The sequence below is a fragment of the Anabas testudineus genome, chromosome 7, assembly GCF_900324465.2.
Source record: "Anabas testudineus chromosome 7, fAnaTes1.2, whole genome shotgun sequence".
In the NCBI taxonomy this organism is placed as follows: Eukaryota; Metazoa; Chordata; class Actinopteri; order Anabantiformes; family Anabantidae; genus Anabas; species Anabas testudineus.
This window is the reverse complement of record NC_046616.1, coordinates 1,409,442-1,435,342: the sequence shown is the minus strand read 5'-3', so window position 1 is coordinate 1,435,342 and position 25,901 is coordinate 1,409,442. Positions and strand designations below refer to the sequence as shown.

Sequence of the window (25,901 nt, the reverse complement as noted above, 5' to 3'; positions counted from 1 at the left end):
ACCCTGACTCATGAATCAGTGCTTGGCTTGGAGTATAAGCTCCAGCTCTGGAAGGCAGATAAAAATTAAAAATGGTCACTGAGCAAACTGAATAAATTCAGAATCACATTTGAAATCATCTTTATTATATTTTTATAATATTGTCCCTTAAAACCTATTAATAGTCACTGATCCTTATCTCTACAGCCGTTTATGTGATTATTGCTGCAAAGTAATAAAAACCTGACAATTTCTTTATGAATGTAAAGTTTAACATGCAAATTAGATTTTACTTTTGCTCAGACAGGCTCATTTACAACTATTTAAATAAACAAAACAAAGCAAGTAAGAACATGTTAGTGTGTAGACAGTTTTTCTTGGCAGTGTATGTTAGGTATGCTCCTAATAGGTATTATTATCTAAAGGTCAACAGCAGGACCACACCTCAAACACTCCCTTTCCTGTCCTGTGTCATAAATCACAAATGTGAACTGGGACGTTCAGGTTCAGTCAGTGGGACCTATTGGTGGATAATGAAATCATTGTTTAGGCCCTTTGAGAACTTCATTCACATGTTTAAAATGTCTCTTTTCTATCTTATCTTTTTCTTTCTATCATGATATGATGAGCTATGACAGTAACCATAATTCTTTAACAGGCTTTATTTAAAAGAACAGACTAAATAAGTTGAACATCACCAAATAATGTAAAGTGTTCCATAGAGACAGACTCTTGGTAAAATGCTTTGAGTTTAAGTTCAATGTGCTGTTTTATACATGCAAACAACATTCAAGCTTGGAGAAGTACATACTTTTGCTCATTTCCTGAAAAAAAAAAAAACATTTTGTGGCTCGTCTTCATAGAACAAAGCAAAGAGACTAGAAATCATTTTTTTTTATTTTACTATTAATATTTTATTAACACCGAGGATCATGATCACTAACATGTACAGTAGGCTGATTCATTTGAAGCAGACATGAACACACTGTTCTATTCGTGCAGCTTGGTAGTTACATACTATTTACTCTAAACAGAACAGGGAACGTACAGCTGGCAGCACGTCCACTCCTCCTGTTTCCCTTCTCTACCTGCCTGGTTGGTTGGTTGGTGTCTTTTCTCCTCCTGTTCAGGAAGTAGCAGAGCGGTCGAAGCTTTTGTTTGTTTTAATCAGACAAAAACAAACAAAACCAAACTCAAATCCTGGCTGTGGTCTACCTCCAGTAGGAGTCCTCAGGAAGGACCTTCTTACACTTACTCTGCCTTGTGACTGATGTTTAACAGACATCGTGCTTGAAGTTACTGAGTTAGTCCTGCCAGGTTCTGCCAACTGTGAATGTGACTGCTCAATACTGGAGAAGATGTTCTTTCTATTTCATATTAATTCAACAACACAGTCAAGGCTCTGGATACTTTACAAAGTGACTGTGAATCAAGACCATGAAGACCAAGTTCAGATTCACTGTGACAAACACCCACCAAGCCTGCCACCTGCTGTAGAGCAGTAGAAGTTTGTAATTCACATCAGACCAGGATTTGGAACTGGTGCTGGAAGAATTACTCTAGGATGGACAAGGATTCACCTAAAGGAGTGGAGCGACCTTCTTTCCAGCATCTTCTGAGTGATGTTATAGTTAATTCATCTTAAAAAGGAAAAAACACAACAAATGTTGAATTTCACACTGTGTCAGAACAAGATCCTGAGTAAAAGTCAGATAATAGTGAATATTATTATTAAAATGCAGCGTTGACAGTTATTATCAACATCTACATGAAGCCATACTGAGTAAATGTACTGTTACTTTACTGAATATGAGTTTTCTCCAGTGATCTTCCAAACTGTGTTATAACATATTTTATTTAACCTCCAGCAGATTAGCTTACTAAGTTAAATATTACTAGAACTGTTAGTTAAATTCACTTTTAAGAATAATGAATGAAACTATTTGCTTAATATTTGTTTAATGTTTGTTTTTGGACCCTGACACTCACAGGTCTGCAATTTATCTTTCTTCCACCAGAGGTCGATGTTGTTTGTGAAACTGATTCTCACTCAACCACAGAATCTCCATCAGTTCTTGTGCACAGCGGAAACTACGACTTGACAATTTAAACTTCAGCTTCAGGATTTACAAAGTTCACATTATCTAGATGTTGTCAGGTATCTGTGCAAAATCAGTTCACACCAACTCGCTTTCAGTAATTCAAATTCTCAATTAAATTTTTTAAATATTCATTTAAATAATATTTCACTGTTAGACTCTATTAGTTTTACTCAAATGAAAATAAACCCACTCACTGTTTTAATCACACCCTTGATCTTATTCTGACATACGGTGTGGAAGTTGATCATTTAATAGTTTTTCCTCGAAACTGAACTACACCTACGGATATGATTCACAACAGTAGATGTTTATGTGAAAATGCAGTTGATAAATTTAATGATGCTACATAAACTTCGTCATATTTCCTCGTATTAGCTTTCGGCTGATTTTCATTTCTTTCATTACCTCTCTCTCTTTTGTTTCATCCCTGTTAAATATTTCCTATATTTTCTATTTAAAAATATTCTACTGTGCTGGATGTGCAATTACACTTTATTCAAGTACGGCCAAAAAGCATGTTTCCTAGGGTCACCATAATTAAATCCTCCAACTATCCTGACTAGACCCCTCAAAGATGTCTTACCTTTGATCAGATCAGAATAATCTATCTTTACAAATAGGCTCAGGGGTTTTAGTGAATTATAGACCAATATCCAATCTGCCCTTTATCTCTAAAATCCTTGAAAAGATAGTTTCTAAGCAAGTGTACGACCACCTGCGAGTAATAACTTGTATGAAAATTTCCAGTCAGGATTTAGAGTACATCATAGTACAGAAACAGCACTGGTAAAGGTCACTAATGATCTTCTATTAGCATCAGACAGTGGTACTACTCTCTATACTCATCTTGTTAGATCTTAGTGCTGCATTCGACACTATAGATCACAACATTTTATTACACAGACTGGAACATGTCAAAGGAACAGCAGTGAGTGGTTTAAATCGTATCTATCAGAGAGATTTCAGTGTGTTCATGTTAATGATGAATCTTCCATGCACAGCAAAGTCAGCTAAGGAGTTCCACATGGTTCTGTGCTTGGACCAATTCTTTTCACTTTATATATGTCCCCCTTAGGCAATATTATTAGGAAACACTTTCCATTGTTATGTAGATGATACCCAGCTATATTTGTCTATGAAACAAGCAGAAGCTAATGAATTATGAAACTTCTAGCTGCTTAAATGACATAAAGGCCTTCCCCCTCCAATTTCCTTATGCCACATTCAGACATGACAAGGGATGATTTTTTTTGGGTCCTAAAAATCTCAGAGACACTATGTCTCATCACATTCTTACCCTAGATGACTAAGTATTGGCCTTAAATAACACTGTGAGAAATTTCTGAGTTATCTTTGATGATTGACATTGTTGATGTTACCTTTTTTCTTCAAAGAGATATTAAACCGCACTTTAGCAACTTAAACCAGAAATAGGGATGTCCTGCAGAACGGAACAAGGGACTGTTGTGAATGCATTCTCAGAAATGAGAATTCCTCATGGAAATTTTATTACATCTGTCACAAACATCCACTTGGATTCATGCATTAAATCATTCAAATTTGAGTCTTGACAGACATGCATGAAACTGCAGCTTTACTTGCTGGCACAGAAACCACTATGCAATAATTCTTAATTTGGCTTCTATGACCTGGAAACAAGTAGGAACCTTTTGCAATGAATTCAAATGAGTAGCAATTTCTGCTGACAAGACTTTTGTGTATTGTATATAGTTGTAATTGCGTGTACACTGTCAGTTTGATCATTTACAAAATATTTCTAATTAACTTTAGTTGGCTAAAGTAGAGTTCTCTTCACTTCAACTTTATTCAGTGTAAAGTAAAACTGGTCAGGAAATCTATGATTTGAAAGTAGCTTCCCCAACAGTGTATGTGTGAAGTCAGGGTATCTGCCAGGAAGGCGAGGTGATTTGACTACAAAGTTTTTGTGTAATAAATGGATGTGTCAAAACCTGTAATGAATTTTTCAAAATGTATTTTGGTTGTCAACTGTTTTTTAAATCTTGTCAGAACAGAGTCTCTTGTTCATACAGGAGATCAATCAAAAGGAAAAGCTGGTGTTAGACATCTTCTCCGCTGTCCTCATTTCCTTTACTCTTTTGCTTTAACATAGTGTGAGAGGAAACTAGGAAACACATCCCTAGAGAAATTAACTCTGCTACATTCTTCAATCCACAGTGAGGACAATCAACCAGTCAAGTACTTATCTAATTAATGAACATCAGGATCTCTGGATCCAGCCTGAAATCTTCCTACATTAAACTTTCTCTCCACAGCAGATGTGGATGATCACTTTAGAGAACTGGATGAGAACTGTAGAGCTGCTTTTCACTTGAAGGTCAAAGTTAGATTTATTGGACATGATACAGTGGTATAAAGCAAGTACAGTTCTCATCAAGGACAATTGGATATCCTGGCACAACATTAGTTTCCACTACAGATCTCAAAAAATAAAAATTAAATACATTAAATAAGGTCAAGTGCCAAAAAATGTCACAAACTGATGGACGGGACAACGAGTACAAACAGCAACAAAAAAAAGATTATAACTCCCTGTCCAAAATGGGGAAACTTTAAACAAGCACGGAGAATAAAGACACAAAGGAACAACACAACAAGAACATACAAATACCACCTAATTAATCAACACACAAAAATACAAACTTCAAATCACTAATTAGAAACACAAAGCAACAAACGAAAATTACTGCCCAAGGCAGGAGAACATTAATGAACAGACAAAGTATCAACTAAAAACGCTGCATAAACACAGACAAAATATTTCAAACTTACAAACGAACGAGTCCGACAAACAGGTAAAACAAAAAGGAGAACAGAGTGGTTCCTGTCAGACGAACGAACATACAAACTGACCAGAGTGGTGGAGGATACAAAGCAAACAAAAACCACAAATGAAGTAACAAACCAGCAAAAAACAGAGGACTGAGGGAGCTCATAAAGCAAAGAGACGCACAGGTGAAACGAGTCAGTCATTAGTCAGGTGAGTGGAGAGTGGAGGAAGTCAAACAAAAAAAAACAAAAAGAAAACCCACAGACAGGAGCGAAGGAAGGAAGTGTATCAAAAACATCTTTTAAAAAATCTTTAGACGTTTTATGAATGTTTAAGGAGTGAAATATCTAACTCCCTGGATGAGGACCTAGAAGAAGGATGGAGAAGAAAAGACAAAGACAGAGAGACACAGCCTATGTGCTCATGTGCTTGAAGAGAAAAAGTTCATTGAGACAACCCAACTCCAGCCGTGTTTCCAAAAAGTACCAAGATTAAGCTTTGAGTGAGATATTTTTTTCTAAATCCTAGTTCATGGAAAATGAACAAAATACAAAAATTTATTTCGTAAAACCAAGAATTCCAGGAAACTCACTTGACTTGAAAACTGATGAAACTTCTTTTATGTGTGGATCCTGTGAGTCGCTGTAATCTGCAGTGTAGGAACATTTTTGTGGGTTGTGGACAGACTCTGGCAGCTTTTTAAAACACAAAACATAAACTTCGATCTCAGTTTTTGATTCTTTCACAAAATATAGCTGATGGGCAAAAGTTTTAAATTCGAATAAATAATATTATATTGATGTAAATGAGGTTTCTTTAAAGATTATTGTTTGGTTTTGTTTCCATGCACAGGCTCAAATCAACTTTAGACCTCTCTTCTTCCTCTGTGGGTTCATCTTGTGTCACTTTTATACTTTAATAACTGTGTTTTTGAATTTGAAATCAAACTGATTCAGTCTCACCTGCTCAGGTAACAGTGGGTCGAAAGTAGTTTTACTTTCTTACCTCTCCAGACAAACATTATCATTTTCTCAGGAAGTTTCAGGAAACTTTTATTTTTCAAACAAACTGTTGCAGGTATGTTGTTGTTTTTTCCTAAATTAGGGCCACGATAATTAGATGTGACTTTATAAAACAGAGGATTGTATGAAGGCTGAAACAGAGGAAACTTGCTGATCATCTCAGTCACTGTTGGCAGATCCCATTAAAGGTCATCACTCCAAAATCTACCACCAAGCTACAGAAACGTTGCTGATTCTGGGAGTTTAACACAGGAACAGACAAAATAATGTTCTTCCCATGGGGCATGTGGTGTATGATCACTGCAGCTCTGATCTGATTTTCACTTTGCAAGGCAAAGCTCGATTTATTGAAGATAGAACAGAGATTTAAGTAAGTACAACTTCCATTGAGGACAACTGGCTGTCCTGGCACAAAACCTTAATTTATGTCATGAAAGAGAAACTTAATATAATTAAAAAAAAAATTAAAATCACCAACAGTCTTTTAATCAAACAAGGAATAAAATCAGTTCAACAGTCATAAAATACAAATCATTAAGCTATGAAATACCCATTACTTCCTTTAAAAGTGTAGCTGTAAATGAAAACATTAAAGGCAGAATTAATAATCAGAGGTTTTGAGAAAGAAAATGTTAATTTCATTATCGTGTAACTTGATAAAACAATGAAGCTTTTAGAATATAAAATAAAATGTAGAATGAACATTCAAATGAGATGTACCCATGTCCAAATCAGCAGGAGAGAAGTACAGGGCATCTTTCTGTCAACTTGAGTGATTTATGACCCTCATGTCATGATTTATGACCCCCACGTGATCCTCGTGACCAACCCCCCCTCCCCCCCATCACGGGTTAATCTCGTGACTAACCTCAGCTCATGTACACTGATGCCCCCTCGCCCATAGTGGTCATGGAGTAATCTCGTGACCCCCCTTGTGCCCACACATGCACCCCCTCGCACCTTGTGACCCCCCAGGTCACGGGTTAATCTCGTGACCCCCCTCATGCCCACACATGCACCCCCTCGCACCTCGTGACCCCCTCAGGTCACGGGTTAATCTCGTGACTAACCTCAGCTCATGTACACTGATGCCCCCTCGCCCATAGTGGTCATGGGGTAATCTCGTGACCCCCCTTGTGCCCACACATGCACCCCCTCGCACCTTGTGACCCCCCAGGTCACGGGTTAATCTCGTGACCCCCCTCGTGCCCACACATGCACCCCCTCGCACCTCGTGACCCCCTCAGGTCACGGGTTAATCTCGTGACTAACCTCAGCTCATGTACACTGATGCCCCCTCGCCCCATAGTGGTCATGGGGTAATCTCGTGACCCCCCTCGTGCCCATACATGCACCCCCTCGCACCTTGTGACCCCCCAGGTCACGGGTTAATCTCGTGACCCCCCCTCGTGCCCACACATGCACCCCTCGCACCTCGTGACCCCCTCAGGTCACGGGTTAATCTCGTGACTAACCTCAGCTCATGTACACTGATGCCCCCTCGCCCCATAGTGGTCATGGGGTAATCTCGTGACCCCCCTCGTGCCCATACATGCACCCCCTCGCACCTTGTGACCCCCCAGGTCACGGGTTAATCTCGTGACCCCCCCTCGTGCCCACACATGCACCCCTCGCACCTCGTGACCCCCTCAGGTCACGGGTTAATCTCGTGACTAACCTCAGCTCATGTACACTGATGCCCCCTCGCCCCATAGTGGTCATGGGGTAATCTCGTGACCCCCTCGTGCCCATACATGCACCCCCTCGCACCTCGTGACCCCCCTCGTGCACACACGCACCCCCTCGCACCGCGTGCACGCCCACGCTGAGCCTCCGGCTCACTGGCGCCCCTCATGCACACATGTGGATCCTGCATCCCGCTGCTCCCCTCAGATCTGCATCTTGCAACGCGTGGTAGCCATAGGGTATAACTGGCCCCGTCCAGACCTCATGAGTCGCTTGCCAATCAGAGCTGACCCCGACCGCCCTGTCGTGACGTTTACCAATCAGACTCGAAGCCCTTCCCACACACTTTCGATACGACGGCCAACCAGAGCCGACCCCGCCCTCACCCGGAAAAGAGGAGCATGTAGGTAGCCGCAGAGCACAGGTGAGGTCAGCAGCGTCCGTTAAGACCGGTTGTCGGTTGAGGAGGATCGCCATTTTAATTCAACGTTGACTCTGGAAAAAACAAGGTATGTTTGTTTTTTTAATTGTTAACCATAAATGTAAAGTTTAATTCTTGTATAAAATAATACTTATATAATGGTGTTAGATCAGCGGAGGGGTTCGATCCTGAGTCTCTCTCACGTGCAAGCCGGTGACCTTAACAATACACTAATCAGACTGTAGATTCACAGGTCAAGATCGTAGACTAGAGTATTTTATCTAAGGTGACAGTCTTTGCCTGAAAAAAGTATTATAAATCGTTATTCTAGTCTATTCTAACCTATCGTTAGGGTGAGTATACTAGTTAGTTAGTTAGTTAGTTAGTTAGTGTAACTAACACTGCTCAACTTTTTTAACATGTCTAAACTTTACAATCACAACATTAGCTTTGTCTGATAGCTCAATGGAGAAAAAGCAATATTATTATTCTACCAGCCAGCGAGTCACTTTAAGCTAACGGCTGTATGTCTGCAAAATCCTGGAAATTCCAGACGTTAATTTTCATTTTCTAACATATTTTCTCCATTTCAGTGCCGACAAGATCAAATTAAGGAATTAAAAAAATTGAGACCCGTGCAGAGATGGCTGGGAAAAAAAACTACCATATATTGTAAGGCCTCTGAACGACTGTTTAAAATACAAATTTTAAATTCTAGGTCATAAAAACTGGTGCAATACGTGTGTTTTTAACGCTAGGGGCGGTATTCTTAGACCCCCTTCCTGCGCCTTATTCTGAAGAAAACAGGCTTTTATTTTTTTGCATTCGTCGATTCAGCTTCCTTTCCCGATGGTTGATGGCCGAAGGATGAGACCGGCGCATGGAAACAGCGTCACGTGATGTAATTGCTCCCTCTTAATTCCTTTTAGAAAAAAAAAAAGTTTGTATTCATGTCAACAGATCCTAAACTTTACTCCACACCTGTGAACATGTTCAGCCTCTTTAAATAATTAGTCACATTGGACTTTTTTATTTATTTATTTATTTTTAATAGATGAAGAACTGAATGTCACATATTTAACTTTTGGTGAGCCTGTAGAAGTTGACAAATACACATATCTTTATGTTATGGGTTTTTATTATTATTATTATATATTCTAATACTCTGCAGTAATTCCACTACTGTGTGCTTGCTCTGGAAACTCTAAGTCCTCCATGAGTCTATGTACATTTTCATTGCTGCTTTGTTACTGAACTCTGTTCTTCTCGGGCCCTAATATCTACCCTAAACGATTATTCGACTTTTTATCTGAGAAACAGATCATAGCACATCAAGCGTGTATTGTTCAGTTTTTACTGTTTTATGCTTTGGTTGGTTCAGAGTTCTTACTGTTAGCAGCCATGGCTTATGACAGAAATGTGTCTATATGTAAACCTCTGCTGTATCCAACTGTCATGAGGAAAAGAACTGTCATTGTTTTTTCTGACTGTAGCTCGGCTTCTGACTCCACGTCAGCAAGTGGGATTATCAACACTGAGCGGTTATCAAAAACTCTGGAGCTTCACTCTGAAAGTCTTTTTTTTTTTTAATAACTCGATTAATAAACTTTTCTGTGTTACTTCAAGAGCAATAACTGTTTTAGGTGTGTTCCTTTTGTTAAATGTTGGTGTTTACCTTTAATCTTCTTTTTTTTTTTTCTTACACCAGGAATCTTATATGCTATCATAGTTGTGGAGAAGTCAGGGGAAAAAAGCTGCACAGACCTGTTTAACGCAACTGATTGTTTTAATCAACTATTTTAGTTTGTTCACGTATGAGCTTGTTGCAGTTTGACCGGAATATGAATTTACAAAAACTGTACGTTTGATAATGAGTTTACAGTTAGTTTTGTATAATCCTTTTTTTTTTTTTTTTTTTTTTTTTCCAAATGATATATGGACTGAAAGTGAAATAATTCTTCTACCTAATGTTGTTACTACTAATATTTGCAATTAACAATTATGTACATATGTTGTCCACTTAGTAGATTGTCTAGCAAGGCTCATCTTTTAGCTCTCATAAACTTAGATTGTCACTAGTGACTGATCACATTTCACATCTCCAGTGTCTTCATTCTTTCTTTCTTTTTTTTTTGTTCAGTGAATCACAGGTTTCAATATTATTTAATTTTCTTTTAGCACCATAGTAATGAGATTAAATTTGGTCAGCCAGTTAACACAAAATACGCTCCAAGAGGTTCTGTTCATAGATTAGAGCTCATTTGTCAATCTGTGCAATTAAACAACAAAATCTAAAAACCTAAGGCACTGAAATATTTTTGAATTTTCTGATCATACATTTCTAGATCATTGTTTCTGCATGCACTGAGAAAGTTAAAATTAACTACAATTAGCACATGACATCACATTATACAGCTTGTAGTTTTACTTTTGAAGAAGAATTTCTTTTAAATTTACACTAAAACACTACATATACGGAACCTAAATATTAAACTGTAATTTGTTTTCATATCCTGCTCAATTACTTTGTGATTCTTGACATTTTTTGTTTTTTTTGTGAAAATGATAAATCAAACGTATTTTATGCATGCTGTATGGACATTTACAGTTTACCTTGATGAGGGTAGCACTACTTTTTCAGGAATGTATTTTGCTCAACCTTTTAAAGCAGAACCGAGATAAGCAGTATGCAAACATATACTAATGATTTAGTCAAGTGCCGTGTGTGTTTCTACCTCTCGGTTCTCTGATTTGGACACGACTCTCATTCACACTGAATAATGAAGAATCTAACCATACTGTTCTACTTTGCGTCATGAGGCAGTTCAACAGTTGCACAGCTGAGCACCAAGATGTCTGTATTAACCATGTTTGAAACCACCCATTGAGGTCAAGAATATAATGTTCACTATGAAGGAACATAACATAACGTAATAATAATAATATCACTAATAAATGGCTAGAAACCCACATGGCCTATAACAGATATGGGTCTATATGTAAACCTCAGCAGTACCCAACTATCATGAGAAAAAGAACTGCCATTATCTTTCTGGCTTTAGCAGGGCTTCTGCTTGCCCTTCAGATTGTAGCATTAACAATAACGATCTCTCATCAAAAACTCGATAGCTTCACCCTGAATTTTTTTTTTCATTTTTTTTTTTTTTTGTAATAACACAATATACAAACTTTTCGGTGTAACTTCAAGAGCAATAACTGTTTGTGGGGGATTGATTTTAGTAGATTCTGTTGGGTTCCTGTAATCTTCATCATTTTTTACCTACACCAGGATTCTTATATGCTATCATAGTTGTAGGGAGGTCATGAAAAAAACTGCACAGACCTGTTTAACGCAACTGATTGTTTTAATCAACTATTTTAGTTTGTTCACGTATGAGCTTGTTGCAGTTTGACCGGAATATGAATTTACAAAAACTGTATGTTTGATAATGAGTTTACAGTTAGTTTTGTATAATCCTCTTTTTATATGGACTGAAAATGAAAGAAACTTCTAAACATCTCAAAAGGTTTTTCTGTCGACATATAATAAGATAGTTATTTTTTCTTCTGTAGGAAGAATGCAAAGATGTGATTTGTTTGTTCTATGTAAAGTACTTATTGTCAGCAATGACACAGGTCCCAACAAAAAGTTAAATGAGAATAGCTAAGATGCAGCAAAGACCTTTAGCAGCTTCAACAATTCAATGATTGATCTTTTACATTTTTTACAAAGTAGAAAATGTTTGTCTTGTGAGTTTCACTCAGATTTAAAAAAGAAAAAAAGAAAAAAAAAGGCTTTAAATGTAACTGCACAAATACCGAAGTTGTACAATAATACAAATCAGACAGTTTACATTTAAATGTCTCCATTATGTTGAGATCAGTAATCTGCAGGACTTTTAGTTTTTGCTTGAAACTATTCTTTTTTGTTTTGTTTTGTTTTGTTTGTATGTTTGAGCTCATATTCTTACATTACCTTGTATATTTTACTTCCACTTTATCAATAACCAAACAGTTCTAGGTCATATTAAAACATATCATACACTGTAAAACCCGATAAGTTAATAGAGCTAAAAAAATTAGTTGAAACTGATTACATAAGAAATTTTGACTTAACATAACTTGTTTTTTATAAGTCCAAAAAACAAAGGTTATTAAGTGAGTTCTACAAATTAGTTTTAATTGATACTAACTTGACTTTTTAAGTTCTAAATACTGCTTTTTAACATTGTTTTTTAACTTGTTATTTTAAGTCCAGAATACACAACTAATTTAAGTATAGTTAACTCTTGTATATTGATTACATGTAACAAAAAAAATTATTAGTTGCTCAGTAATAGATTTTTCAAGTAAAGTATACATGTTAAAAAAGTTGTATGCACTCCACTCTAACTTCAAGTTTTGCTTAACTGAAACTCAAAAAGTAAAACACAATACTTAAAATTTCTTTTTAAAAACTGATTACATTTTTTTTTAGGTAGTTTTAACTCAATTTGTTAAACCCATAAACTTTAACATCAGATTACTCCACTGATAAAAGGTCATTTTTAAATTACGTGTTACAGTGTTTACAAGTATTTCTTGCACTGTTTTATGATGCTATTTTGTCAAGCATGTTTGACTGGAGTGATGGTTGCTTAATAAAGAAGTAACTTGTTCTGAAACTGCCTATTAATCTGTTGTGTAATCTACTGTTAAAGTCTATGGGTTTAACAAATTGAGTTAAAACTACCTAAAAAAAAATGTAATCAGTTTTTAAAAAGAAATTTTAAGTATTGTGTTTTACTTTTTGAGTTTCAGTTAAGCAAAACTTGAAGTTAGAGTGGAGTGCATACAACTTTTTAACATGTATACTTTACTTGAAAAATCTATTACTGAGCAACTAATAATTTTTTTGTTACATGTAATCAATATACAAGAGTTAACTATACTTAAATTAGTTGTGTATTCTGGACTTAAAATAACAAGTTAAAAAACAATGTTAAAAAGCAGTATTTAGAACTTAAAAAGTCAAGTTAGTATCAATTAAAACTAATTTGTAGAACTCACTTAATAACCTTTGTTTTTTGGACTTATAAAAAACAAGTTATGTTAAGTCAAAATTTCTTATGTAATCAGTTTCAACTAATTTTTTTAGCTCTATTAACTTATCGGGTTTTACAGTGTATGATATGTTTTAATATGACCTAGAACTGTTTGGTTATTGATAAAGTGGAAGTAAAATATACAAGGTAATGTAAGAATATGAGCTCAAACATACAAACAAAACAAAACAAAACAAAAAGAATAGTTTCAAGCAAAAACTAAAAGTCCTGCAGATTACTGATCTCAACATAATGGAGACATTTAAATGTAAACTGTCTGATTTGTATTATTGTACAACTTCGGTATTTGTGCAGTTACATTTAAAGCCTTTTTTTTTCTTTTTTTCTTTTTTAAATCTGAGTGAAACTCACAAGACAAACATTTTCTACTTTGTAAAAAATGTAAAAGATCAATCATTGAATTGTTGAAGCTGCTAAAGGTCTTTGCTGCATCTTAGCTATTCTCATTTAACTTTTTGTTGGGACCTGTGTCATTGCTGACAATAAGTACTTTACATAGAACAAACAAATCACATCTTTGCATTCTTCCTACAGAAGAAAAAATAACTATCTTATTATATGTCGACAGAAAAACCTTTTGAGATGTTTAGAAGTTTCTTTCATTTTCAGTCCATATAAAAAGAGGATTATACAAAACTAACTGTAAACTCATTATCAAACATACAGTTTTTGTAAATTCATATTCCGGTCAAACTGCAACAAGCTCATACGTGAACAAACTAAAATAGTTGATTAAAACAATCAGTTGCGTTAAACAGGTCTGTGCAGTTTTTTTCATGACCTCCCTACAACTATGATAGCATATAAGAATCCTGGTGTAGGTAAAAAATGATGAAGATTACAGGAACCCAACAGAATCTACTAAAATCAATCCCCCACAAACAGTTATTGCTCTTGAAGTTACACCGAAAAGTTTGTATATTGTGTTATTACAAAAAAAAAAAAATGAAAAAAAAAATTCAGGGTGAAGCTATCGAGTTTTTGATGAGAGATCGTTATTGTTAATGCTACAATCTGAAGGGCAAGCAGAAGCCCTGCTAAAGCCAGAAAGATAATGGCAGTTCTTTTTCTCATGATAGTTGGGTACTGCTGAGGTTTACATATAGACCCATATCTGTTATAGGCCATGTGGGTTTCTAGCCATTTATTAGTGATATTATTATTATTACGTTATGTTATGTTCCTTCATAGTGAACATTATATTCTTGACCTCAATGGGTGGTTTCAAACATGGTTAATACAGACATCTTGGTGCTCAGCTGTGCAACTGTTGAACTGCCTCATGACGCAAAGTAGAACAGTATGGTTAGATTCTTCATTATTCAGTGTGAATGAGAGTCGTGTCCAAATCAGAGAACCGAGAGGTAGAAACACACACGGCACTTGACTAAATCATTAGTATATGTTTGCATACTGCTTATCTCGGTTCTGCTTTAAAAGGTTGAGCAAAATACATTCCTGAAAAAGTAGTGCTACCCTCATCAAGGTAAACTGTAAATGTCCATACAGCATGCATAAAATACGTTTGATTTATCATTTTCACAAAAAAAACAAAAAATGTCAAGAATCACAAAGTAATTGAGCAGGATATGAAAACAAATTACAGTTTAATATTTAGGTTCCGTATATGTAGTGTTTTAGTGTAAATTTAAAAGAAATTCTTCTTCAAAAGTAAAACTACAAGCTGTATAATGTGATGTCATGTGCTAATTGTAGTTAATTTTAACTTTCTCAGTGCATGCAGAAACAATGATCTAGAAATGTATGATCAGAAAATTCAAAATATTTCAGTGCCTTAGGTTTTTAGATTTTGTTGTTTAATTGCACAGATTGACAAATGAGCTCTAATCTATGAACAGAACCTCTTGGAGCGTATTTTGTGTTAACTGGCTGACCAAATTTAATCTCATTACTATGGTGCTAAAAGAAAATTAAATAATATTGAAACCTGTGATTCACTGAACAAAAAAAAAAAAAAGAAAGAATGAAGACACTGGAGATGTGAAATGTGATCAGTCACTAGTGACAATCTAAGTTTATGAGAGCTAAAAGATGAGCCTTGCTAGACAATCTACTAAGTGGACAACATATGTACATAATTGTTAATTGCAAATATTAGTAGTAACAACATTAGGTAGAAGAATTATTTCACTTTCAGTCCATATATCATTTGGAAAAAAAAAAAAAAGAAAAAAAAAAGGATTATACAAAACTAACTGTAAACTCATTATCAAACGTACAGTTTTTGTAAATTCATATTCCGGTCAAACTGCAACAAGCTCATACGTGAACAAACTAAAATAGTTGATTAAAACAATCAGTTGCGTTAAACAGGTCTGTGCAGCTTTTTTCCCCTGACTTCTCCACAACTATGATAGCATATAAGATTCCTGGTGTAAGAAAAAAAAAAAAGAAGATTAAAGGTAAACACCAACATTTAACAAAAGGAACACACCTAAAACAGTTATTGCTCTTGAAGTTACACAGAAAAGTTTATTAATCGAGTTATTAAAAAAAAAAAGACTTTCAGAGTGAAGCTCCAGAGTTTTTGATAACCGCTCAGTGTTGATAATCCCACTTGCTGACGTGGAGTCAGAAGCCGAGCTACAGTCAGAAAAAACAATGACAGTTCTTTTCCTCATGACAGTTGGATACAGCAGAGGTTTACATATAGACACATTTCTGTCATAAGCCATGGCTGCTAACAGTAAGAACTCTGAACCAACCAAAGCATAAAACAGTAAAAACTGAACAATACACGCTTGATGTGCTATGATCTGTTTCTCAGATAAAAAGTCGAATAATCGTTTAGGGTAGATATTAGGGCCCGAGAAGAACAGAGTTCAGTAACAAAGCAGCAATGAAAATGTACATAGACTCATGGAGGACTTAGAGTTTCCAGAGCAAGCACACAGTAGTGGAATTACTGCAGAGTATTAGAATATATAATAATAATAATAAAAACCCATAACATAAAGATATGTGTATTTGTCAACTTCTACAGGCTCACCAAAAGTTAAATATGTGACATTCAGTTCTTCATCTATTAAAAATAAATAAATAAATAAAAAAGTCCAATGTGACTAATTATTTAAAGAGGCTGAACATGTTCACAGGTGTGGAGTAAAGTTTAGGATCTGTTGACATGAATACAAACTTTTTTTTTTCTAAAAGGAATTAAGAGGGAGCAATTACATCACGTGACGCTGTTTCCATGCGCCGGTCTCATCCTTCGGCCATCAACCATCGGGAAAGGAAGCTGAATCGACGAATGCAAAAAAATAAAAGCCTGTTTTCTTCAGAATAAGGCGCAGGAAGGGGATCCAAGAATACCGCCCCTAGCGTTAAAAACACACGTATTGCACCAGTTTTTATGACCTAGAATTAAAAATTTGTATTTTAAACAGTCGTTCAGAGGCCTTACATTATATGGTAGTTTTTTTTCCAGCCATCTCTGCACGGGTCTCAATTTTTTTTAATTCCTTAATTTGATCTTGTCGCCACTGAAATGGATAAAATATGTTAGAAAATGAAAATTAACGTCTGGAATTTCCAGGATTTTGCAGACATACAGCCGTTAGCTTAAAGTGACTCGCTGGCTGGTAGAATAATAATATTGCTTTTTCTCCATTGAGCTATCAGACAAAGCTAATGTTGTGATTGTAAAGTTTAGCCATGTTAAAAAAGTTGAGCAATGTTAGTTACACTAACTAACTAACTAACTAACTAACTAGTATACTCACCCTAACGATAGGTTAGAATAGACTAGAATAACGAATTATAATACTTTTTTCAGGCAAAGACTGTCACCTTAGATAAAATACTCTAGTCTACGATCTTGACCTGTGAATCTACAGTCTGATTAGTGTATTGTTAAGGTCACCGGCTTGCACGTGAGAGAGACTCAGGATCGAACCCCTCCGCTGATCTAACACCATTATATAAGTATTATTTTATACAAGAATTAAACTTTACATTTATGGTTAACAATTAAAAAACAAACATACCTTGTTTTTTCCAGAGTCAACGTTGAATTAAAATGGCGATCCTCCTCAACCGACAACCGGTCTTAACGGACGCTGCTGACCTCACCTGTGCTCTGCGGCTACCTACATGCTCCTCTTTTCCGGGTGAGGGCGGGGTCGGCTCTGGTTGGCCGTCGTATCGAAAGTGTGTGGGAAGGGCTTCGAGTCTGATTGGTAAACGTCACGACAGGGCGGTCGGGGTCAGCTCTGATTGGCAAGCGACTCATGAGGTCTGGACGGGGCCAGTTATACCCTATGGCTACCACGCGTTGCAAGATGCAGATCTGAGGGGAGCAGCGGGATGCAGGATCCACATGTGTGCATGAGGGGCGCCAGTGAGCCGGAGGCTCAGCGTGGGCGTGCACGCGGTGCGAGGGGGTGCGTGTGTGCACGAGGGGGGTCACGAGGTGCGAGGGGGTGCATGTATGGGCACGAGGGGGGTCACGAGATTACCCCATGACCACTATGGGGCGAGGGGGCATCAGTGTACATGAGCTGAGGTTAGTCACGAGATTAACCCGTGACCTGAGGGGGTCACGAGGTGCGAGGGGTGCATGTGTGGGCACGAGGGGGGGTCACGAGATTAACCCGTGACCTGGGGGGTCACAAGGTGCGAGGGGGTGCATGTATGGGCACGAGGGGGGTCACGAGATTACCCCATGACCACTATGGGGCGAGGGGGCATCAGTGTACATGAGCTGAGGTTAGTCACGAGATTAACCCGTGACCTGAGGGGGTCACGAGGTGCGAGGGGTGCATGTGTGGGCACGAGGGGGGGTCACGAGATTAACCCGTGACCTGGGGGGTCACAAGGTGCGAGGGGGTGCATGTATGGGCACGAGGGGGGTCACGAGATTACCCCATGACCACTATGGGGCGAGGGGGCATCAGTGTACATGAGCTGAGGTTAGTCACGAGATTAACCCGTGACCTGAGGGGGTCACGAGGTGCGAGGGGGTGCATGTGTGGGCACGAGGGGGGTCACGAGATTAACCCGTGACCTGGGGGGTCACAAGGTGCGAGGGGGTGCATGTGTGGGCACAAGGGGGGTCACGAGATTACCCCATGACCACTATGGGCGAGGGGGCATCAGTGTACATGAGCTGAGGTTAGTCACGAGATTAACCCGTGACCTGAGGGGGTCACGAGGTGCGAGGGGGTGCATGTGTGGGCATGAGGGGGGTCACGAGATTAACCCGTGACCTGGGGGGTCACAAGGTGCGAGGGGGTGCATGTGTGGGCACAAGGGGGGTCACGAGATTACTCCATGACCACTATGGGCGAGGGGGCATCAGTGTACATGAGCTGAGGTTAGTCACGAGATTAACCCGTGATGGGGGGGAGGGGGGGTTGGTCACGAGGATCACGTGGGGGTCATAAATCATGACATGAGGGTCATAAATCACTCAAGTTGACAGAAAGATGCCCTGTACTTCTCTAGCAGGTAAGGAAAATTTAATAAAGATAAATCAGGTCAAAATTGAACATGTAAAGATGCTAAATATAAGAATGACATGATTAAAAAAGAACAGAATAATGTTCATTTTGAGTAAATGTAAGTTTTCTCAGGTGGCAAATAATTATCAAATGAATAGTACAAGACCAGAACAGAAATTTAAAAGTTCTTTAAAGACTCTCCATCTCTGTCAACCTCTCACTAAAATTTACAGAACTTTACTTTGTCAGCCAGAGATGTTGTAAAGTAGTAATGGAGCCACCCGTTAGATACGAACCCTGACCGATGCTCATGTATAAGTTAGTAGAGTCTAATTCGCTTACACAGGAAACTAATCAACAGGACTTTTCTCCCTTTTGCACAAATTACATGTTCTTTTCTCATAAACACCATTAAAGTAGACAAGCTTGGTTGATTGCATATTGTTAAAGGTCTCATATTTCAGTGATAGTGGTTTTACCATTGGTGTAAGTGACGTAGATATGGCACCAATGGCACCAATGTTTAGGTTTAGTCTTGTTTTAAGAACACAAACCCTAAACTATCAAGGTCTGCACCTGCCCTTCCTGCAACTCCCAAACAAACTCCAGAAGCAACATCTATTGGGTACTCTCTTTTCGATTTCCAGTCGGTCATATGTGCAAAGAATTCTCGTGAACTATTTGTTATGAATCTGATGCCACCTAGACGGTTCCCTTCTCCATTTGTCCACAGTGTGAGTGAACTCATGCGCTCTCCATCATCAAACTGAAATTCAGAAGGATTCCTTCCCCCTGGCTTTCCTAAGTCTTTGTGTTGACCATCAGTCAGCCAAACGCTTATAGCCTTCACCTGCCACTCTCCAACCCAAACACATATCTTTTTCAGTTTGGCCCCAGTTCTTTCACCAGTGAAATGGAAGTAATTGCCTCTGTCTCCACCAATAACCTGCACAGATGACAGGTATGGCACACTTCTGTACGTAGACTCATAAAGTCAGTGTGCTATTCATGAACAGCACCAGCTGAAGCAGTGGTTCCTGTTGTACAGTGGGACTCAAGTAGACATGTAGACATCATTCTCTGTCCGTTGTCATGACAGTCACAAACTGTAAATCTCATTAGACAAATATTTTCTGAAAAGGTACTTAGTCATTTACCTTTTTAATATGCTATGTTTTAAAGCTAAAAAGGTGAGAACATGAATAATATGGTTCCAAACACTGATGATTTCTGCAGACAAAGGTGGCTTCCTCTGAACCCGTAGTTAGAAAGATGCTGTTATTGTCATAGTTTCTTTCCTGCTTGGTCTCTCCCTATGTTTTCCTGCAGACTCATCTTACCCCATCAGCACTTGCCTTGATTCAGTTTCTAGTGTGTACCAGGACTTCTGGTTTTCTCTTCTGCTATTCATTGACTATACATGATTAAACATCACAGTGAAAAACAGGTACCCACTCCCGATCATCTCTTCATCATTCATACTTCTACAAGGGGCTCAAATGTTTAGCAAGTTAGACCTATGCAATGCCTATAACTTGGTCAGAATCAGGGAAGGCAATGAGTGGAAAACTGCATTAAACACACCCAGTGGTCACTATGAGTAGACCACCCGGTTTTGCCTTTCGGTCTCACCAACACCGTAGCTGTGTTCCAGGCACAATGACATTTTCACAGACATGAAACATGTTTGTCTTTGTGTATTTGGATGACATCCTTATCTTCTCTAAGAACCTGCAGCATCATGTTACTCATGTTCTTACTATCTTCCAGAGACTTGGGCTCTTTGTCAAAGCAGAGAAATATGTCATGATCCCAGCTTTCTCCTGTCCATTTCCGGTTTTCCCTCTCCCTGACTCACAACTCTAATTATTCACTATCCACACCCCCGCCACTCCTCCCCTACTTAAGCATCTCCATGTGCCTCTCAGCTCTGCCAGATAGTCTCACATCTAATGGAGAAGACAAATTATCCAGCGTTTCCTTTCGGACTGACTTCCTGATATGGAACCTGCCCGACCTGAACCAGCCTTTGCTCGTCCCTTCGGTACCATGAGTGTTTTCTGCCTCACCTGTTCTCTCTTCCATCCTCCTCCCTCTCACAGTACCAGACTGGATCCTGTTACTGCTCCTCTTTGCTTTCTTCCCTGTTCTGTCTTTGTGTTGGATTTTCCTGTGTATGACCTGGACGTCTCTTAACACAGCTTTCAGCCCTATAGGATCTCTATCGGTACTGTCTAGCTGTATTGACTTGGATTGTAGTTTGGACCTCTGCATTAGCTTTGCGGAAATTAATTATTCAATGGCTCTTTTGTGTATGACCTTGGATTTGTCTTTCGTTCTGCATCTTGGATTTCTGGAAAACTGTCTACAGACATTGTGTTTTTATTTACCAGTTTGTGCTTGTGCAACATGGCTCACTCTCCAGGCCATATCGTTCATCCTCAGCTCCCAGTCTACATGTGCTGCACTCTGCTTTCGGCCATCTTGGGTGCTCTGCCACATTCACCGGTAGCCACCACTTCTGGTTTACTGCTCTACAGTCTGACACTTCAGTCTCCAATCTGATTCACTCCTCCCTAGCACTCGGCCAACCACCCACCAAGTATTTAGTGAGTATTTCTTAAGGTGGATGTATTAAAGTCCGGCGTGGGAGCAGTTCTGTTGCAAAGGTCAGTGACAGACAATAAGCTTTCACCCATGAGCTTTCTTTTAAAGCCAGATGCAACTACGATGTTTGATGTTGGCCATTAAGTTTGCTCTAGAGCAGGGGTATTCAACTAAAATTTAAAGAGGTCCGGTTATGCAATATTTTTGGATACCCACTCAAAACTGAAGTGCGATCACAGAAAGTTGTTAGTCTCAGAGTCCAGCATGACCAGTCCACCAGGATCTGGAGCCAGATGCTCAGGTCGATGTTGCATAACAACAAATTTGTCAAAAGGTTTTTGAGCTTCTCTCATTGGCTTCCTGTAAAATCCAGAATTGAATTAAAATTCTTCTCCTCACTTATAAATCAATAATCAGTCTCCATCTTATCTTAAAGACCTCATAGTTCCTTATCTTCCAAGCAGAACTCTCCGTTCTCAGACTGCAGGTTTACTTGTGGTTCCTAGAGTTTCCAGATGTAGAATGGGAGGCAGAGCCTTTAGCTACCAAGCCCCTCTCCTGTGGAACCAGCTCCCAGTTCAGGTTCTGGAGGGAGACACCCTCTGTACATTTAAGACTAGACTTAAAACTTTCCTTTTTTATAATGCTTATAGTTAGAGATGGATCAGGTGACTCTGAACCATCTCTTGTTTCTGCTATAGGTTAGTCTGCTGGGGGAACTCTACTGAAACATTGAAGTGCCTTGAGATAACTTCTGTTGTGAATTGGTGCTATACAAATAAAACTGAATTGAATTGAATTGAATATAATTGCTTAGAAATTACCTTTTCCAGAATTTTAGAGATAAAGGGCAGATTGGATATTGGTCTATAATTCACTAAGACCCCTGAGTCCAGAGTAGGTTTTTTGAGTAGGGGCTTGACTACAGCAACCTTAAAAGCCTGTGGTACGTAGCCTATTTCTAAAGATAGATTGATCTGATCTAATATGGACGTGCTGATCAAAGGTAAGACATCCTTGAGGAGTCTAGTCGGGATGGGGTCTAAGAGACATGTTTCATGGTTTAGTGGAATTAATTACTGTACTGAAATTATTTCAGAATGATCTATGGGGAGGAAGCAGTCTAAGTACCAGCGTGGTCTTACAAATGAATCTAGGGTTGTTGTACAACAACAAACGTTAAACTTCACCAAATAATGTCAGTGTTTCTCATGTGTGGTGGCCATGCTACAGCTGCACTGTCACATTTGTTTTGGTGCTTCACACTGTGAGAATTTGAACTACAGCAAAGCTAAACTAGTGAGACATCATCTACACAGCCTTTTTGATTGTACATACTTGGTACCTAAAGTTTTACAAATTCACATTCAAAACATTGGCTATTGTTTTAATATAGTGTGTGTGTGTGTGTGTGTTGCTGCAAAGTAATAAATGTGAACTCAGACCTGAATTCATACCACATAAACAGAGAGAGAGAGAATTACTGTGATTGACAATAACGAATGACCCTGTACAACTCATCCAAAATAAGAGCTAACCAGACCTTCTAGACAGAAATCCTGTTTATCATTTGAATATGACATTATTATAGGTTGTAGATTAAGACATTTGGTTCAGTCAGTGGGACTTATTGGTGGATAATGAAATCTTTGTTTAGGCCCTTTGAGAACTTCATTCACATGTTTAAAATGTCTTTTCTATCTCATCTTTTTCTTTCTATCATGATATGATGAGCTATGACAGTAACCATAATTCTTTAACAGGCTTTATTTAAAAGAACAAATTAAACAAGTTGAACATCACCAAATAATGTAAAGTGTTCCATAGAGACAGACTCTTGGTAAAACTGACAAAAAACATTTTGTGGCTCGTCTTCATAGAACAAAGCAAAGAGACTAGAAAGTTTTTCTTTATTTTATTAATATTTTATTTTCAACAACGTCTCAGTTTAGAGGATCATTAAAGGTCCTTCATTCGTCCTTTCAAACGTTTTATTTCTTTACATTAAGTCACTAACATGTACAGTAGGCTGATTCATTTGAAGCAGACATGAACACTGTTCTATTCGTGCAGCTTGGTAGTTACATACTATTTACTCTATCTGAAACAGAACAGGGAACGTACAGCTGGCAGCACGTCCACTCCTTTTTCCCCTTCTCTAGCTGCCTGGTTGGTTGGTGTCTTTTCTCCTCCTGTTCAGGAAGTAGCAGAGCGGTCGAAGCCTCATCGCTTGCATGATTGTCATTTGTTGGTTCATTTTTATCAGACAACATGTGTCCCACATTCACCTTATGAGGTACAACAGTAATCCCATGTACCATCTGTGGTGTAGCACCAAAGATAGTTATAACCATAGTAGTTGCATGGACTGTCTGACGTACAGGTCCTGCCGTTCACAGCAGAGAAGCGATCAGCTCGTCTACAGCAGTGTTCTGCCTTCCCACCGTTAGTTTCACACCAGAAGTAAGATTCACCATATTCAGCACAGTTACGCCTGACACTACAAGGCTTCCCACTTTTTGTTAGGCCAGCTGGGAGTGGAGGACTACAATAATCCCAGCTGCCAGACGTGTAGCACCAGTAGTAGTCCGAGCCATGTTTGCCGCAGGTGTAGCCTTTCAAACACTTCTGTCCATTTGCTGTTAAGTCAGAGTATGTTGATGAACAGTAGTTTGTTATGGCTCCAGTGAAATCGTCGTAGTCGTCTTCATCTTCTTCTTCATCATACAGACAGGAGGTAGTGCAACCGCCCGGGTTCTCAGGTAAAAGTCTGCAAACCACTTCCTGGGATATTTGTCTCCTCTTGCGCCTCAATTCGTCATTAGGTTTAGACGAGCGTGAAAAGAGGAAGCAAGGCAGGGACAGCTGAATCCCACTGTACAGTGACTGTGTCTCACATTCAGTATTCAGAAAAATACATTCATCTCGGAAAATTCTCAGAGATGTGCTTGAATATTTTTCAGACAGATCTTGTGTCAGCTGTGGAATTGTTTTGAAGCCGATGCTGCCATCTTGGTCATTTTCCCCTATGAAACCAAAAGAAAACGACTTGTCCCTTTTGATTTCATTGTAGTAACACACAGCTGTCCACACATGTGAAGGCACCGTCACCCTGTTCAAATCCTGCTGATCTTGGTTTAACGTACTCTGCCTTGGTATTCGATTATTTGACGCAGGCACAGTCCCTGTCACCAGGTAAGCAGTACCACTTGGATCTTGCTTTTCTAAAAGTTTTCTCACTGCAGACTCCCACTTTCTCCAGTGGACTCGGTTGAAGCGCCCGACCATAGGAGCACTGTTGGTTAGTGTGAAGGTGACTTCTCTTCCCTCATTACACTGGAAGCTGTTGGGACTCAAGTGGCCTCTGTCATAGCCACTTCTGGCGTAATCTGCATTAATAGCTTGACTGTTTTTAATAGAATTGGACTGGTACTTGTTCTCACTGTCCATATAATCTACCATGTAGCCTGACAGCTGAGGGAAAGACAGATGACAATTTGGAGTTAGCCGTTTGTTTACTGAATTGTATTCATTGCATCATTATTTCGATTTACCGACCATGAACTTTACTTTGTGGCCTGTTTACTTTAGAAATAATGTGGAAGTCATTAAACCACATAGCACACAAGACAGTATAATGGCATCTTAACCAAATCATACAGTATTTATTTAATGTCACTGAAATAATATAAAGAAACGTTTACCTGGGGTTCGATGCACCAGTTCCCACTTGGCCGTGCTTCCTTGTTTTTCCGGCAGTGATAATCAAATTTATAGGCACTGTACAGAGGGATCCTGTGGTAAGTGGAGTAGAGTGTAGCATAGAAATACCTATTCCTCAACTTTTGACAGATTTTTATAGCATTCTGATCAAAACCACTGGGTTCTTCATTCTTGTAGAAGAAATCCGAACAGCCATTAAAGCTGTTAACAACCTCTGCACGTATGTGAATGGACAACAAGCCACAGAGAGCAACACTGAAAGCAGCCCAGAGGATCATGATTGGGGTCTAGGCAGAGCAGCTTCAAGGCAGGAGAATTTATACGGGAAATCATCACATGTTCTGGCTCAGTTTGTGGAGTACTTTTGGCCAAATAACGTGTTTGAGGATGATGTAATGATTTACATATCAAAGTTCTTCCATTTGTTTATTCCTTTTGGTTTTGTTGCTTAGTTCAGGTCGTTGTCCTGAAAGATTTCATCTGCTGCTCGGCCTCTGCTACTCACGTTTTCTTTTGACAAATTAACATTTATAATAGTTAATCATCTTGATAGAAGTCGGCCATTTGTGTATTATGGAATCAGCCATTGTGTTTCTGTCCAGCACATTGGAATTTTTAAGGTTTTGCCCTAGAAACGAACTGGATCACTTCAGGCTGATCTGTTAAACATTAATCCCACTAGAGATGATATATCTGTATTGTGTAACTACTTATGTGCACAGACCAGGGAGCCCTTCTGTTTTCTTTTATCTTTAGTTTTAACATAAAAGCTTATACAGAAAAGAAAATATGTAGAACTAGAACAACAATATGGTGTCAATTGATTTATTTTCACCGTACACACAGGCGTACAACACATTTAGCATCAAATCACCCAAACTCTGAGAGAGCAGAGTAAATTTGAGTCAGTACAACTTATTATTTGGTTGGAAATTCCTTGTTTGCAATAACTACATGCAACCTGTGACTCAGTAAAATCAGTGGT

At 38.5% G+C, this 25,901-nt stretch overlaps 1 protein-coding gene across 1 annotated transcript; it reads right to left on the bottom strand.

Moving 5' to 3' along the window:
- Positions 1-22,959: 22,959 nt before the first annotated feature.
- si:ch211-165i18.2 (DNA/RNA non-specific endonuclease) lies at positions 22,960-25,227 on the bottom strand. Its single transcript, XM_026368172.1, has 2 exons — positions 24,898-25,227; positions 22,960-24,667 (listed from the first exon to the last, which is right to left on the bottom strand). The coding sequence occupies exons 1-2, from the start codon at positions 25,192-25,194 to the stop codon at positions 23,483-23,485; spliced, it is 1,482 nt and encodes a 493-aa protein (XP_026223957.1). The 5' UTR covers positions 25,195-25,227; the 3' UTR covers positions 22,960-23,482.
- Positions 25,228-25,901: the final 674 nt, after the last annotated feature.

Bases quoted from the DNA above. Each gene is read 5' to 3' on its own strand.
- si:ch211-165i18.2 (XM_026368172.1), bottom strand. From the start codon at position 25,194: ATGATCCTCTGGGCTGCTTTCAGTGTTGCTCTCTGTGGCTTGTTGTCC. The intron at 24,668-24,897 runs GTAAACGTTTCT...TCTTTCCCTCAG, and splicing joins ACTGGTGCATCGAACCCCAG to CTGTCAGGCTACATGGTAGA.